Consider the following 15,532-nt stretch of genomic DNA (forward strand, 5'->3'; position numbering starts at 1 on the left):
TTGTTCAGATGCATTGTCTCCTCAGATGAAGACTCACACTTAGTGGCCTCCTGGTTGGCCACAAAGCCACAATCCTGTACACACGGTCTCTGCTCCACACTCCGGACACTGTGCTTGCTCTATAGGTTGGGACCCAAAGAGGGTGGATGTCCTCCTTAATTTTCCAAACGTTAGAGCTGATATAAAATTAACCCCAAGGGAAAGTCAAAATTATTATAATGCTTTGGGTATCATTATTCTTTAGTTTTGAATAGTTCTAGAAATATAACCGCAAACCTATACTGACTCTTTACTGTGGCCTCAGAACCTTGACAGTGGTATTGAAATGATTATATTTTTAATCTTCACCGCAATCTATCATTTTAAAACCACGATTAATGTTTATAAATGAGAAAACTGATGCACACAAAGGATCAAGAGTTTGTCAATTATAGACCTATGAGTGGAGCTTATATACCTCTTGTTAAAATGTGTATTCTCTTAACCAGTGTATTGCACAAAATTCCTGTCATAGAATGCTAATCCATTTCCAGCATATTTTTTAGGTTTCGAGAATTAATCAGTCCATTAGCAGCTTCTGATAAGTTTCATCTGCACCCCAAAGGGGAGGGAGGGCTTTGCTCTGCCGTTTGGGGAAAGAAGAATGACCTTGGCCGTTCGGTCTGTCTGCGGGATCCCATGATCCCTGGCATTACAGGGGGAAGGGATTTGCAGGGAAATCCACGGCCCTCATTTCTGCACTGCCAGAGCCTTTGCTCCCAGGATCCTCATGCTGGGAGCCGGTGGCTGACTGGCTCCATTCTTCAGAAAGATAGCAAGCTCCCCAGACTCTGTTCTTTTAATTTAAAATTTTAATTTATACTTTTCCATGGATGATACTGAGACAGACATGGCCATGAGTAAATATGTCAAGATCATCTATTGAATGGAATTAAAACGCTGTGTGCTCGGGGAAACATTTTAATTTTGCCTTGCTCACTTCTTCGCCAGCTGTAATGAACAAATGGGGAGGCTGGATTTTAAAAGCTGTGGGAGGGGTGGAGGAAGGGACCGAGGAGTGGGAGCCACGTGACAAATAAATAATGTGGATCCTTCCGGGTGGCTCTGCAAGGCATCCCTGACTAGCCATGGGGCAGGTTCTGAAATAGCTGTCTAGACAGGAGTCAAAGCAAATGCCCTCGTCACCTTTACAGCTCCTCATGGAATTCTGTGCCAAGACAAAGACCAGAGAGGCAAGGGGTTGGGGGGAGGGAGGAAGGGAGGGGCGTGAAGGATGGGAAAGGAGAGATTTTTATCATTCTTAACTTAAAAGACAATTTTCTTCTTTACCCACTGGTTCACTGCTTCTGAAATGGTTTTACCTTATGGTGAGCACTACCTTTTAAGGCAAAGTCACAAAAGAGGAAAGTGGGAAAAAGGAGGCATCCCAAAGCCAAGTGGTGATTCCTAATATGAGATGGCGATCCACCCACAGCTTGCCCAGTTCTGTGGAGAGACCCTTTGCTAACATCAGTGCTCCTCCTTCGTGCACCCTAAAATGCATGCACCCTTACCGCTGCCTCTGAGAAACTGTTTCATCAGCTATTGATGTCTCCTTGGGTGGGGAGTGAGACCCTTGGAATAATTTCCACTCTTCCTCAGTGGCCTGCAGCAGATGTGCTGTCAATGCCTCTTAAAGAAATGGAAGATGTTGTTCTGAAACTGCGCCCTAGAGCAGTGATGGCGAACCTATGACACCTCTGACATGCGAACTCATTTTTTTTGGTTGATTTTTCTTTGTTAAATGGCATTTAAATATAAAAAATAAATATCAAAAATGTAAATCTTTGTTTTACTATGGTTGCAAAGATCAAAAAATTTCTATATGTGACACGGCACCAGAGTTAAGTTAGGGTTTTTCAAAATGCTGACACGCCGAGCTCAAAAGGTTCGCCATCACTGCCCTAGAGTAATCTATTCCATTGTGAGCCTGTCCCCAGTCATCCCCATCCTCTCATCTGGTCCAGCACTTACACAGTTTGCATGTGATTGCAGTAATGTCTCAATCAGCTTGAGAACGGAATGTTCTGGGTGCCTGGTTCTTCTAGGCTCAGCGTTGTCCTGTTTATAGAGTGAGGCTGCCTGGGACAAGGACACCACTGCCAAGCTGTGGGGCCTGCAGGCCAGCTGAATCCTCTTTCAGGTGTGCACAATTGTAACTGATTGATCTCTCAATTATGTATTTTTAGAAATACAGCATTTTAGCAACCACTGGTCATTAATCTAGAAAGCAGCCCATCAACCACTGTGTCCACACACTGTGAATGAGGCCTGATAAAAATACAAAAGTTAGAGTTCTCTCAATGTCTGTAGCTGAAGAAATCAACCTTAGCAGGAGATGAAACCCTACTGTAGAACTCTATATAGGTCAAGTACAAAATACTTCTGAAGAGTGAGAAATTGGGGGGGAAGGAAAATCCCATTAGAAGCGATCTACATGTAGGCTGGAAAAACACTGGCTTGATTTGCTAGGCAATGCCAAAAATGTACACCGCATGTTATTTTTAATCTGTTCCCCCTCAGAATAACCTGCCTTGAAATGGGCTTAAACAACCCTAAGTCAAATCTCATTCTTCACAGATTTGAAAATACCGAAAGAGCAGGCTTCACAACTCTTTGGAAAATGATAGGCAAATGGATTCAGTATCACTTGCTCAAACTAACATACATACCCTGATAAAGGAAGTTGAATTCTATTTTTCCAGGGGGAGCCACAGGGAGCTCTCTGACAATAGTAATGGAGCAGGCTCTGTTTAAAGAGTGTTTAACTCTTCTCCAGGTACAGTTGTGACTCTTGTCCATGCGTTACTTCATTCGGCCTCAAAATCATGTTTAATAAAACTAGGAGGTAAAGACGTCCATCCCACTCCACAGATGGGCAAATGCAGGTTCTGAGACGTTGGACAAGATACCTATCTTGGGGCCTTTCCCAGTGAAAATCCCCATGTAACAGTCAAATTACCCATCACAACTTGAATTTGAGTTTATAGAATGCTTGCTTTGTATGCTCTGGAAATAGGCCTACGATTGTATTAAAAACAATGCTGGAAACCTGGGTGACAGCCTGAAACAGGGTGTTAGGGTTTGTTACATGTTGCATATAATCCACGGGACAGCTCAGGACCTCAGGGAACCAGCAGCTCATTTTCTGTCTGCCTTCTTCTTAGCACCACAATGCACTATCTTTCTAATACTCAATTTGCATATGTCATCAAAGCTCACAAAGTGGCCCTAACCGGTTGGCTCAGTGGATAGATCATCGGCAGGCAGACTGAAGAAGGGTTCTGGATTCAATTCTGGTCAAGGGCATATACCTTGGTTTCGGGCTCTATCCCCAATAGGGGGCGTGCAGGAGGCAGCTGATCAATGTTTCTCTCTCACTGATGTTTCTAACTCTCTATCCCCTTCCCTTTCTCTCTGTAAAAATCAATAAAGTCTATTTAAAAACAAAAAGAAAGAAAGAAAAAAGCGCTCTCATCTCCCACCATCATTCTCCATCTTCTGAGGGTCCACCTGGGTGATCCATCTGGCCTCCAGGTTAGTTCAATCCCTCACTGACCAGGGCCATCATGGCGCGGTCGCCATGTATTTCTACTTCCCGTCATGTACAGTTTCTTTCATTTCACCTCCTTTGCTCCAGAGCCTCATTTAGGCTCCCACTGTATGAAACCCAACAGGTTCTTTCTATCCATCAGCCCCTCCTCTCTACACTTACCCGTTTACTCAATCATTTTTAATTTCTTTAATCCTTGGCTTGTTCTCGCTCGCTCATCTGGTCTGTTCCACCAGTAGATGAGCCCAACTATCCATTTTCTCGCTGCCTGCAGCTGAGCAGCTGAGCGGTTCCGGGGAATATGCTCAAAGCTGGCAGAGCACTGTCACCATGAATCCTGGGCCAGGACGGCAAAGGGGACCTCAGCACCGCCTATGAGTCCTGGTCCCCCCGGGAGCTTTGCTCACATGTTTATGCAGCCGCCATTTCACTTTTTCTTACATCTGCCTTCCCCTCTCTCCTACTCTCCCATTTATTTACCTTCCACTGACCAGTTTGCCCTCTACTTTGGAGAAAATAGAAAGCATCGCTCACTAGCCCCTTTGCTTTCCCATAGCCAGGTCTCCAAACATATCTGTTTCCATTATTTTTTCTGCTCTGATGATGCAGCAGATGAAGCACCCTTCCTTCATGCGCTTTACATCCCATCCTTTCTCACCTTGACTTTGACTGCTCTCCATCAGTCATCACCTTTCTCCTGCCTCATCTAGAGTGGTTCTCATTCAATAAGATCAATCTCATCAGTATTTACTTATATATTGAATCTAATAAAGTTATCTTCCCAACACATCCTGTGAGCTCACAGTGCGACTTCAGGTATGGGAAAAAGCCAGCTCAATCATTCATTATTTTTTTCCAACTGCCCCCGCCTTTTTGCCTGCCTTGTCCCTTCATAATTATGCCCCGCTACCCTGTGCTTTACCTTCTATTACCACGAGAGGAATTGTCTTCTCTCCTCCCGCAGCCATCCAGCTCACTCCTCTTTGTGGCTGTAAGTAATGTCCACCTCCCTGTGGAGCCATCTTTCCACATAAGCCCTCCCTCCGTTTTCCTGGACCACACCAGGTGCTCTGTCCTGAGCTGCCTCCCCCCTGGCCCCCTCATGTGGGCGGTGAGGTGTGAGAAGTTGCTCTCTGGATGCAGGCAGGGCCCCAACTGTGCGGGGGGGGTGGAAGCGCCCCCATTGCCTGCCGGAGACACAGCATACACTGTCCTGATGGACTCATACATCATCGGTCACGGCTGGAACCACCACACTTCATCGTCCGAAGCTGATTTTCTGCTTCAGGTGACACGTTTTCAGGATAACCCGCACCTTCTCTGGTTTTGTGCTGGCTCTGTGTTTTTTCCCCCCGCCAGGGCCCTCATTCTGCATGCACTTGATATGTTTCTCTGGAGAGAAAAGGAACAAAGCCTCCCCCTTCATACACCCACATGCACACACACACATGCACACACACTCACTAGCACCCTCTCTGTGTATTAAGGTGACTCTCCACTCGCCCTGCTGTTAGTGGGGTGCCACCAGCTAGTTAGATGGTGTAGATGCCATGTGTCCTCAGCCTTCGCAGCCAATGTCTGCACCGCTGAAACAGCTGACCTATTTCCACCCTGGCCCTCTCTAAGCGGCTCCAATGCCTCCCCACTCTCCCACAGACACCCTCAGACCTCCTCCACCAACACCTTATCAGCAAACATTAAAACATTACCGCTAGCAGGGTTATTACTCTTGCTGAGTTTTCCACCATCTGAATCATAAAGTTTTCTCTTCCATAATTTAAGCCCTCGGTAATGCTATGGAGTTGGCTGCATGTGTAATTCAGGGAATCACTGAGTAGTTAAAACTTCCCAGGAGAACAGCTTGGTGCAATTTAAAAGACTTCGGGAATTGATCTAAAAATATTTCATTTTGGCTTGCTGCCCCTCCTTTCCTTTCAAAAAATCCATTTATTATTGGTCTTTGAATTCTCAGAAAGCGAGATCCTCCCCCCGCTTTTCAAACTGGCATTATTGATGTATTATGATACATGTAAGGTTCTGACCTGAAGTTTAATTGCCTTTCAATTTATGACAAAAGGCAAATAACAAAAGGAAAGCAAAAAACAAAACAAAAACCCACCACCTAATATTGTGGGTAAATTTAAAGAGAAAATTGATAAAAATGCATTTGGGGGTTTTAAAGTTCAACCTTATCTCCTTTATCAGCATTTCTTAAATTGAGGAATCTCTGGAAGGCCATTTTTTTTTCTTTCTTTTTTAACTAGCTTTTCAATTACAGTTTATATTCAATACTATTTTGTATCAGTTTCAGGTGGTAGAAATCATACACCCTAGGATCATCTACTCTACAGATGTATTGGTCTTTCTTTCTGTTTAATCTGAGTGGGCTGACGTAGTGTCGTCCACTGGATCCTGTGATTCTGAGGCGGATTGCACGGGCTCACGTTCAGGCAGGACTAGACCATCCCTAGTGAGTTTGATCTTTATAACCTCATCGTATAAGTACGGATCTCACATAGACATCCTTTCTGCCAGTTCATTTTTGTTTAATCACTCAGTTTTCTGGGGAAAATAGAAGACTCCATAAAAGCTATAAGAATGCTCAGAAAATAGAAATAAGTGAATATTGACTAGATGATAAGATAATTGCAGGCAAGGGCATTTGTTATTCATCATAAGGTCCCACTCCCTAGCTGTATGTTTCCTTTCACATACAGTTTGAATTATTTAGAACTATACTAACTGGTAAGACAAGGACAAAGATGTGTTCCCACACAAGGCTGAACAGGGCAGCAAGGAGCACCTCCTGAAATAAACTTCATCCTGCTGACACCCCCTTATGCCGACCCCCTGGTGTTCCTCAGGGACTTGAACTAGGATGCTGGTTTTTTTTCTGTTTGTATGCATTCTCTCCAGTCTTTCATTTTCACTTTCTGCAGCAATTGTCATTCATTCATTCATTCATTTATTTATTTATTTATGTATTTATTTATTTATTTATTTTTACATTTTATTTTATGTTATTTTTGGCAGGCCATTTTAAAGGCCAAAGGCAGAGGTGGGCAGGGACAAGGGTCTCAAGGTTCTCCGTGGTAGCATTCTTTTTTAAATTTCATATACAGAAAATCACAACACTAGGTATAAATGCCCTAACCATCTACCCTTATAGACTCTAAAACCCCAAATTATAAATCATACACATATATAAACAGGCTAAAAATCTACAACATTATTTTAATGGGGCAGATGGTGTTTTATTCACATAAATGTCTACGACATTCACATGCAGGCCACAGAGTGGAATTTTCTGACCACTCTGTCCCCAAATGCTCCCAATTCCCATGGCACACTTCATTCCTGACTCTGATATTTTTCACTACTTTTATTCTCTGGAACTAATATACGTATTTACTTATGCACTTTCCTTGTCTCAATGGGCATGGCTTCAAGAGCATACCCCCGCCACTTTCCCAGCATTTTTAACTCTCAGGGTATTGTTCTAGTACACATCAGACACTCATGAAATATTTTTTGTGTGAATCATGGCTCTTTTTAATTTTGTATTTTCAGAGGCAAAATGCAAAAATAAAAACAAAAGTAACAAACAAACAAAAATGAAAGCTGGCCGATTTTCAGGAAGATTTTATTTTGATTAAGTTCCAACCTATCTCTTGTCCAGTTTCTTTAAGGCAGTGGTTCTTGAATATGAGGCTCCAGATCAGCAGTGCTGACCCCAAATGGGAATTTTTGAGAAAGGCAAATTCTAAGCCCACCTCAACCCACTGGGCCAGAAGCTCCCCGGAGTCAGACGCAGGGATCTGCCTTGTGAAACGCATTCCAGGTGATTCTGGTGCACACTAACGTGTGAAAAACACTGCTTCAAGGCAGGGATTTCCCCTACTGCACCCCTCCTCTGGAACAAAACACATCCACCCTGCACTTTAACCCCAACTTCTGTGTTCAGTGGCCTTGGAAATGATACTTTGACTGCAAGGTCCTTTTCCTTTGATGTCTCTCAGGCATTTCCTTGCACTTTCTGATTCTTATTCCCATCTCCTCTCCTCACAGATAGCTAGCAGTGCTTTAGGGATGTACAAAATCACTTTCAAATATCTATTTTGTTCTAATAAGCTATTTTATCTCTGATGAGAAAATTAAATTAGTACCATAAATGTGAGGGAAACTGATTGGATAAAGCCAACTAACTCTTGTTGGCCTTGTTCCATGGATTCTCAAGACACAAGCACTTTCTTTTAAAAAAAAATTTCAATTACAGTTGACATTCAATATTATATTAGTTGCAGGGATATTGCACAGTGGTTAGACATTTACATAACTGACGAAGTACTTCCCTCCCAATAAGTCTAGTACCTCCCTGACACCATACATGGTTATGCCAATATTACTGATTATATTCCCTATACTGTACTTTACATCCCATGACTATTTTGTAACTATCAATTTGTACTTCTTAATATAGTCACCTTTTTTAGCCCCACCTCTTCCAATTTGGCATCCATCAGTTTGTTCTCTTTATCTATGAGTCTGTTTCTGTTTTGGTCATTCATTTGTTTTATTTTTTAGATTCCGTATATAAGTAAAATCATAAAGTGTTTGTCTTTCTCTGTCTAACTTATTTAATTAGCATGCTGTCCTCTAGGTCCATCCATGTTGTCACAAATGGCAAGATGTTGTTCTTTTGTATGGCAGAATAATATTCCATTGTATACTAGTATATGTACCACCTCTTGTTTATCCAACCATCTGTCAATGGACACTGAGGTGGCTTCCATATCTTGGCCAATTTAAATAATGTTAAATAAACATAGAGAGGTGTATATCTTTTCAAATTAGTATTTTGGATTTATTTGGATAGTAGTATTGCTGTGACACGTGGTGGTAAGATTTTTAACTTTTTGAGGAACCTCCATACTGTTTTTCATAGTGGCTGCACCAAATTATAATCCCATGAACAGTGTATGAGAGTTCCCCTTTCTCCACATTATCTCCAACACTTGTTTGTTGACTTATTGATAATAGCCATTCTGACAGGTGTGAGGTGACATTGCGGTTTTAATTTGCATTTCTCTGGTGATTAGTGACCTAGAGCATCTTTTTATATGTCTGCTGGCCAAAAGTACATCTTCTTTGGAGAAGGGTCTATTCAGGTCCTCTGTCCATTTTTAAATCAGATTGTCTTTTTCGGTGTTAAGTTGTATGATTTTTCTAACCCATTATGGGATTCATCATCAGGGAATATCTTCTTCTATTCAGTAGGTTGTTTGCTTTGTGAAAAACAAAAACAAAACTTCTTAGTTTGATTTAGTCCCATTTGCTTATTCTTTTGTTTCCCTTGCCATAGGAGACATATTCAAAAGACTATTACTAACAGCAGTAATGAAAACTTATTACCTAAGTTTTCTTCTAGGAGTTTTATGGTTTTGAGTTTTACATTTAAGTCTTTAGTCCATTTTGAGTTTATTCTTATATGGTATATGGTTTAAGAAGGTGACTTAGTTTATTTTCTTTCTTTCTTTCTTTCTTTCTTTCTTTCTTTCTTTCTTTCTTTCTTTCTTTCTTTCTTTCTTTTTTTCATGAATCTGTCCAGGTTTCCCAACATCATTTATTGAACAGACTGTCTTTATTTCATTGCATGGTCTTGCCTCCTTTGTCATAGATTAATTGAGTAGATGGGCATGAGTTTATTTCTGGGCTCTCTGTTCCATTCCATTGACCTATGTGTCTGGTTTTATGCCAGTATCATGTTGTTTTGATTATTATAGCTTCGCAGTATAGTTTGATATTGGTTAGCATTGAGACCTCCAACTTTGTTCTTCTTTGTTAAGATTTCTTTGGCTATCCTGGGTCTTTTGTGGTTCTCACAAGCACTTTCTTTATTAGGAGAATATCACAACCCTCAAGTACAGAAACTCTAGTGCCAGGCTGCCAAAGTTTGAGATCCCGCTCTGATAGTACTAGCTGTGGGGGTTAGGAATCCTGAATCTGTCTGTGCTTCCGTTTCCTCATCTGTAAAATGTGGATAGATCAAATGATTTAATACGTGGAAAGTTTTAAAGTTGTGCCAGGCACAGAATAAGCACTATATAATTTTAGACATTTCTTGTGATAGAGTTATAAAACATTGTCTTATCAAGGACCAGTAGGAAGCTTCAGCTTGGAATGTAAACATTTTAAATGCTTGAAAGAGTTTCCAAGAAATCTGAAAGTTTATATTAATGTTCTTAACTTTTCTCTTGGGCTCCCTTATTTAACATCAAAAATTCTCTATGCGCTTGTTGCTAATAAGGATCCAAGACATCCCCATAAACAGCAGGGAAGGAGCCATATTTATTAAACACATATTTTGTTCAGAGGACAGTAAGAGAGCCCTGTTATGAGGAAAGAAAGCAAGAAGCATAGACGCTCCTCCTCCTTCTGAAGCACAGAAACACTGTGAGGAAAACAGCTGTCCTCAACCACATCCGCATGGCGCCAAGTCTCTTTGTCATTCCTCAGGCGCTAGGGCTGTGTGGACTTGGTGCTTCAGCTCTGCCCCATTTGAGAGATGGCTTTTATCCAGTTATTCCCTCTATTTGCCTTCCAGGCTCGCTAATGAGGCCCAGGTTTGAGAGCAGCTAAATTGGTCCCTGGTCACCTGTTTGGGGTATGTCTGGTCCTACCCAAGGGGGACATGAGGCTTTCCACAGGCTGTGTGGCCAGGCATGAGAATATGTTCTGGCCCAAGAAGGTAGATTTGGATTGACTGTTTCAAAGTCAGCCCCTGCGAGGCATCTTTAAACTGGCTGCATGCACCTCAACCTGCAGTTGTAGGTTGTACAAGGGCATGGTAGGTTTAAAATGATACATTTCAAGCTCTCAAATTTCCCCAAATCGGCCCGAGAAAGTGCCTGAGATTGCATTGTAATTCTAATTCTCCTTTCTGACTGCTTCCACTTTAGTAATTGTCCAGGGGAGGATTTTTCTTTACTTTCTTCCTTTAATAGTCATTTGATAAAGCCTGGTAAAATATTAGCAGTATACTGTCTAGATATTGAGAAATTGAATGAATTTAATACTGAGTTACAAAGCCCTTTGCAAGTCAGGTATTTTCCAATTCATTGCTTTAAAAGAAATTGAAAGAGGAACTAATTGAATTGTCAGCTGTGCGATCATTAAAATAATTTTTGAAGCTATATTACTCTGTGATTTTTGGCATATGTTTTGGAAAAGGTTCAAAGAATTGAGTGACATTTCTCTATGAGATTTTCATTTCCATATCCTTGCTGATGTGAACTAGGTTCCTTTTAAAGTGAAAAAAAAGGAATAGGAATAGAATTGATCCTTAGCTCTGTCTCATTCTAGCAGTACTGATATTTATCCAGGGTATAATTTTTAAAAGCCTCATCAATCCTACTAAGAGCTATATTTCCAGTAAAAGCTCACTCGTTAGCTTTAATTATTACTTAACAGCATGTACAATATATTTATGTTGTTTTATCAATATTATCCTTGTATTGATAACTCATTCTAAAAGAAAATATTATTACTCAGAGCTTTATGGTCACTGAACACAAAGGAAATTTAAATTTATATGTAAATATGATAGCTGATCAATAAGAGGTTTTCAAGCATACAATATATCAGGATAAAATCTACAGAAGACATATAATGGAAACACAAGTTTACATTTTAAAAAGGAATGGTGCGTATTTTATGATTGTCAAGGAAGAACTCATTTATGAATGTTGAAAGAGATAATCATGAGTATCAAATTGCTATGGTATTTAAATGCCATTAAACATACATACCTATATGCATATACATATTGTGATGTTTTGATGTTTAAGTGGAAATATTTTCCACAGACCAAAAGTGCATTCTTTCCAACTAAAACTTAAATTTTAAAAATTCACTAAATGTGCAAGGGGTTACATAATTGGCCCAAATAAAAGCAACAATATTTGTTTGCACATATTCATCTGGATTTGTGTGGTTCCAGGGACTAGAAGACAACTCGTCACCCTGTCTCAGCCCACCATTCACTCTCGGCTGGCTGAGTCCTGGAATTGCACAAGTGGGACTTCATTGTTGGGAGTTACTCAAATTCAACAGTCCTTAGGATAGGGTTGCCTTATCCATCATTTACAACCGAGAGGGAATAAATGAGTGTGTGTGTGTGTGTGTGTGTGTGTGTGTGTGTGTGTGTGTGTGTTTTAATGCTTTTGAAAGTTCAAAGCAGGGAAGGTCTTTTTGGGATTTAATCTTCTTTGTAAATGAATTGGAGACCTTTCCATAGAATGAACAAATGTTGTGGAAAGTGAAGTTAACGTCCCAGGACATGAACAGAAAAACATGACTTCAATTTTTCTTCATACCAATGACACATGTATTAAGGTGGGAAAGCGTCATTTAATGACACCTGAATTATCAGGACCTAATGGTGAGTCCAGTTGGGCCCCCCAAACTCATCTCCCTGACGTTACCCACAACAAATACAAAATTAGGTCTCTCACTACTGGTGTGCAGAGATGCGTGTGATCACGTTAAAAGAAAAGCTTCACAGGAAAATGAGAGTGTGATTCCATTTCAGGCAAAAAAAAAAAAAATCAACACCAAGTGTCTATATGTGACTGTATGTTTGTGAGGAGTAAGATGTGGAAGGAGAACTGTCAGGCTGTTTTGGAAATAATGACCTCAGGGAACCAGGAGTTGGGCAGGGATGGAATGATTAGCTTGGCCTTTTTGCATCTTTGTATTATATTTGTTCGCATGTTTAAACATGTTTATTTTACACTTTTAGTTTAAAAAAATAGCAAATAAAGACAATTTAGAATAGAAGAATCTCCTCCTATTTTAATTTGAAAGCACCTGATTATCACCCACCCCTACCTCCTGGCCCCGGCACCTGCCAAACGCTAGGTGGACTTGTACGTAAAAGACCTCAGTAATTGGGAGCTGGTATTATTTCTATTCCTCCGACCAACCAGGGAGAGTCCTTCTCTAGACTTGAGGCTTTCCCTTTCCAGGAGAGCTGTCATCTGGTGCTCCAGTGCCATCTGTTCCCCTGACCCTGTCAGGCCGGTCGCTTTGCCAGAGGAAACTGCTTGTCCAAATGCGTGTGCCCTCTCTTCCATGGCCAGTGTCTCGGGTGTGCTGCCCATCTTCTGAGCCTGTCAGAGGATCTCTTGTTGCTCAAATGGGTTCAGACCTGGTAAGGAGTGGCAGTGTGTCCTCCCTGTCTCCTCACCTAGAGGCACTGAATTCACATGCCTTGTCCCCAGGAGCTACACCTCCTGCCTTCTGCTAGGACATCTGGGGGCACCCCTTGCTCTGGGCTCAGATACCCCAACTCAGGTTCTGCCTAGAGGACTGGAGCATTGAGTTCTCGGTGAGCACAACCCTAACCCTTTAGTCATACTCTTCACTGCAGACCCACAGTTATAAAGGGCTTCTTTTTCTACATTTTCCCTTTACAGGTTCTAAGTTTCTGGGGCACATATGCACGTTTGTTTGTTTGTTTGTTTGTTTTTCCTCACCAAACAGGCATGTTTATCTCTACATTAAACCTGATAGCCAGCAGGTCATACACACCAAAAAGCAAATGCCATTAGCCTCCCATGGTTGGGGAAGTAGGTGAGAGGTGTGAGGATAAGCAAGGTGACATCAGCCAAACCGTTTTCTCTCGGGGCACAGGGAAAGGAGTGTGAGAAGGAGGAGAAATTGCCTGACCATCTCTCCTGCCCTCTCCAGAAATCTTAGGAGGCAGGCAGGGTTTCTTCCAACACCCTTAGCTTTCTCAGGTGAATTTCCAGTCCATGTTATAAGCTGTAGGTTGCAGGAGGCACTGGGCAGCTTAAGCATGCAGGGGATTATCAGCACCAAGGAGGTAAACATGTTCCATTTGGGGCTCACAACAGGTTCGGTATTTGCTTTGTGGATTACCTGTGACCTATTTGAAATGCTGATCCACTTTCTCGCCCCTGGGCCCCTGGGCCACTTCTCCCAGGAGGTGCTCAATGTGCTCAAGAAATATAAACTACTTTCCATATACGCCTAGGGGAGCACTAAAATGGAAAACAAATATACAGCAGAGATAGTCACAGAATAGGTTCCCAAATCGAATACAAATGATTTTGCATCATCGGTTCCTCAGGATGATTCAGGCCACTGCTAACCTATACTTGGGAAGTTTCATCAATAATTAATCATTTTCTGTTAGCACTAGGTTATGTTATCTCATTTATTCCTTGAAGCCCAACCAGTATATTTATAATGGAATCGCTCAACACTCTCTTCCTCCCGTTCTCCCCTCTTCTTTCTTCCTTTCTCCCTTCCTTGATATTCCCCTTTCATCTTCCCTCTTCCTTTCTCCTCCTTCCCACCCCACCCCACAGGTGTACCATAGACGACCGAGTCACCCGGGTCGCCTGGCTAAACCGCAGCACCATCCTCTACGCCGGGAATGACAAGTGGTCCATAGACCCTCGTGTGGTCATCCTGGTCAACACACCAACCCAGTACAGCATCATGATCCAGAACGTGGACGTGTATGACGAAGGCCCCTACACCTGCTCTGTGCAGACGGACAACCACCCCAAGACCTCCCGGGTCCACCTCATCGTACAAGGTGAGTTACAGCTAGATTTGTGGGCTGGGGTCGCTGCCAATGACGGAGGGGAAGGACCATCTCAGTCTTTGCTTCTACTCATGTCTGAAGGCAGAAAAAGTCATTTTCCTGGACAGAATCCAGAGGTTGAGTATGAGCCCGGGATTCCTTCTCACCTGCTAGGTTCTTGACTGGGCACTGAATATGTTCACCGTTTCTCAATTTTATCTCTGACCCTTCACTTCTTTTCAGTAAGTTGTGTGGCACGTGCTGGTTGAGCTCTTAAGTTACTTAGTACTTAAGTGAGGGACCTGGTAGACTTAAAAAATGGATACAATATCCACTTCCTGTACTTATAGACATAACTAATTAAATAATGATGGCGATTGTGTAGAGATCTGTCTTTGAATATCTTTGATAGGCTGCTTTTGTTATAAAAGATTAATGCTAGCGATGTAAAATCATGTGACTTGGGCTGCTTTTGTGTGGGTGACGGTCCTGCACATTCCAGGAGGGGTTCTGTGTGCTGCTTTGTCGGGTTCTCCCTGCATCCTTGCTGAGCCAACGCCTATCCCTTAGCCCCACAGTGCAGCCGAGGTCAAGAGAGGGATTAGTCAATATTCTATTTCCAGGTCTGTGTTGGAAATAAATCTATATAATTAAAAGGGGGGATTAAATCCCTAAATTTCTCTCTTATTCTCCCTTAAAAAATCAGGATTGGTAAAAACCAGGCATAGTATTTCATACATTTTTATTCAAATTTCACTTTGTAGGGGAAAAATAGGGTTGTAGGAATGTCAGAATCTTAGATATCAATTATTAAATATTAAAAATTAAAAATACATCCAGATAGCAGTTAGGAGAATGTGAGAGCCGTTTAAAACAAGACAGCAGTACAAAGAAAGTTATTTTTAACTGCGCTGGACTGACTACACTCCCTGCCTCATTACTACACAAGGTAGTTCCTGTCAGGTATTGGCTCAGGGCACCCAGAAGTGCTCAACTCGCTTTATCCTCCCATGGCACATCCTTCCTCCCTTCCTCCACCCAGTGAGGGATTGGGGTGGGCCTCCCTCAGAGCCTCCTGCATGGGGACTTGGAACCATGAACTCAGCTCTCAGAAGGAGTTCCTGTGTGCCCGGCTGGTGTTGCTCAGTGGTAGAGCGTGGACCTGTGAACCAGGAGGTCATGGTTTGATCCCGTTAGGATACATGCCCAGGTTGCTGGCTCGATCTCCAGTAGGGGGTGTTGCAAGAGGCAGCCTATCAATGATTCTCTCTCATCCTTGATGTTTCTGTCTGTCTCTCCCTCTCCCTTCCTCTCTGTAATTAATA

At 42.1% G+C, this 15,532-nt stretch overlaps 1 protein-coding gene across 3 annotated transcripts in view; it reads left to right on the plus strand.

Moving 5' to 3' along the window:
• Window positions 1–15,532, plus strand: part of OPCML (opioid binding protein/cell adhesion molecule like) — an 855,685-nt gene that overhangs the window by 652,901 nt on the left and 187,252 nt on the right. For all 3 annotated transcript variants that reach the window (XM_036354494.1, XM_036354492.1, XM_036354493.1), the window contains one exon: window positions 13,987–14,219. In XM_036354494.1, coding sequence (XP_036210387.1) covers window positions 13,987–14,219 — 233 coding nt within the window. The remainder of the gene's footprint in view (window positions 1–13,986; window positions 14,220–15,532) is intronic.

The sequence above is a fragment of the Myotis myotis genome, unplaced genomic scaffold (assembly GCF_014108235.1).
Source record: "Myotis myotis isolate mMyoMyo1 unplaced genomic scaffold, mMyoMyo1.p scaffold_m19_p_20, whole genome shotgun sequence".
Lineage (NCBI taxonomy): Eukaryota > Metazoa > Chordata > Mammalia > Chiroptera > Vespertilionidae > Myotis > Myotis myotis.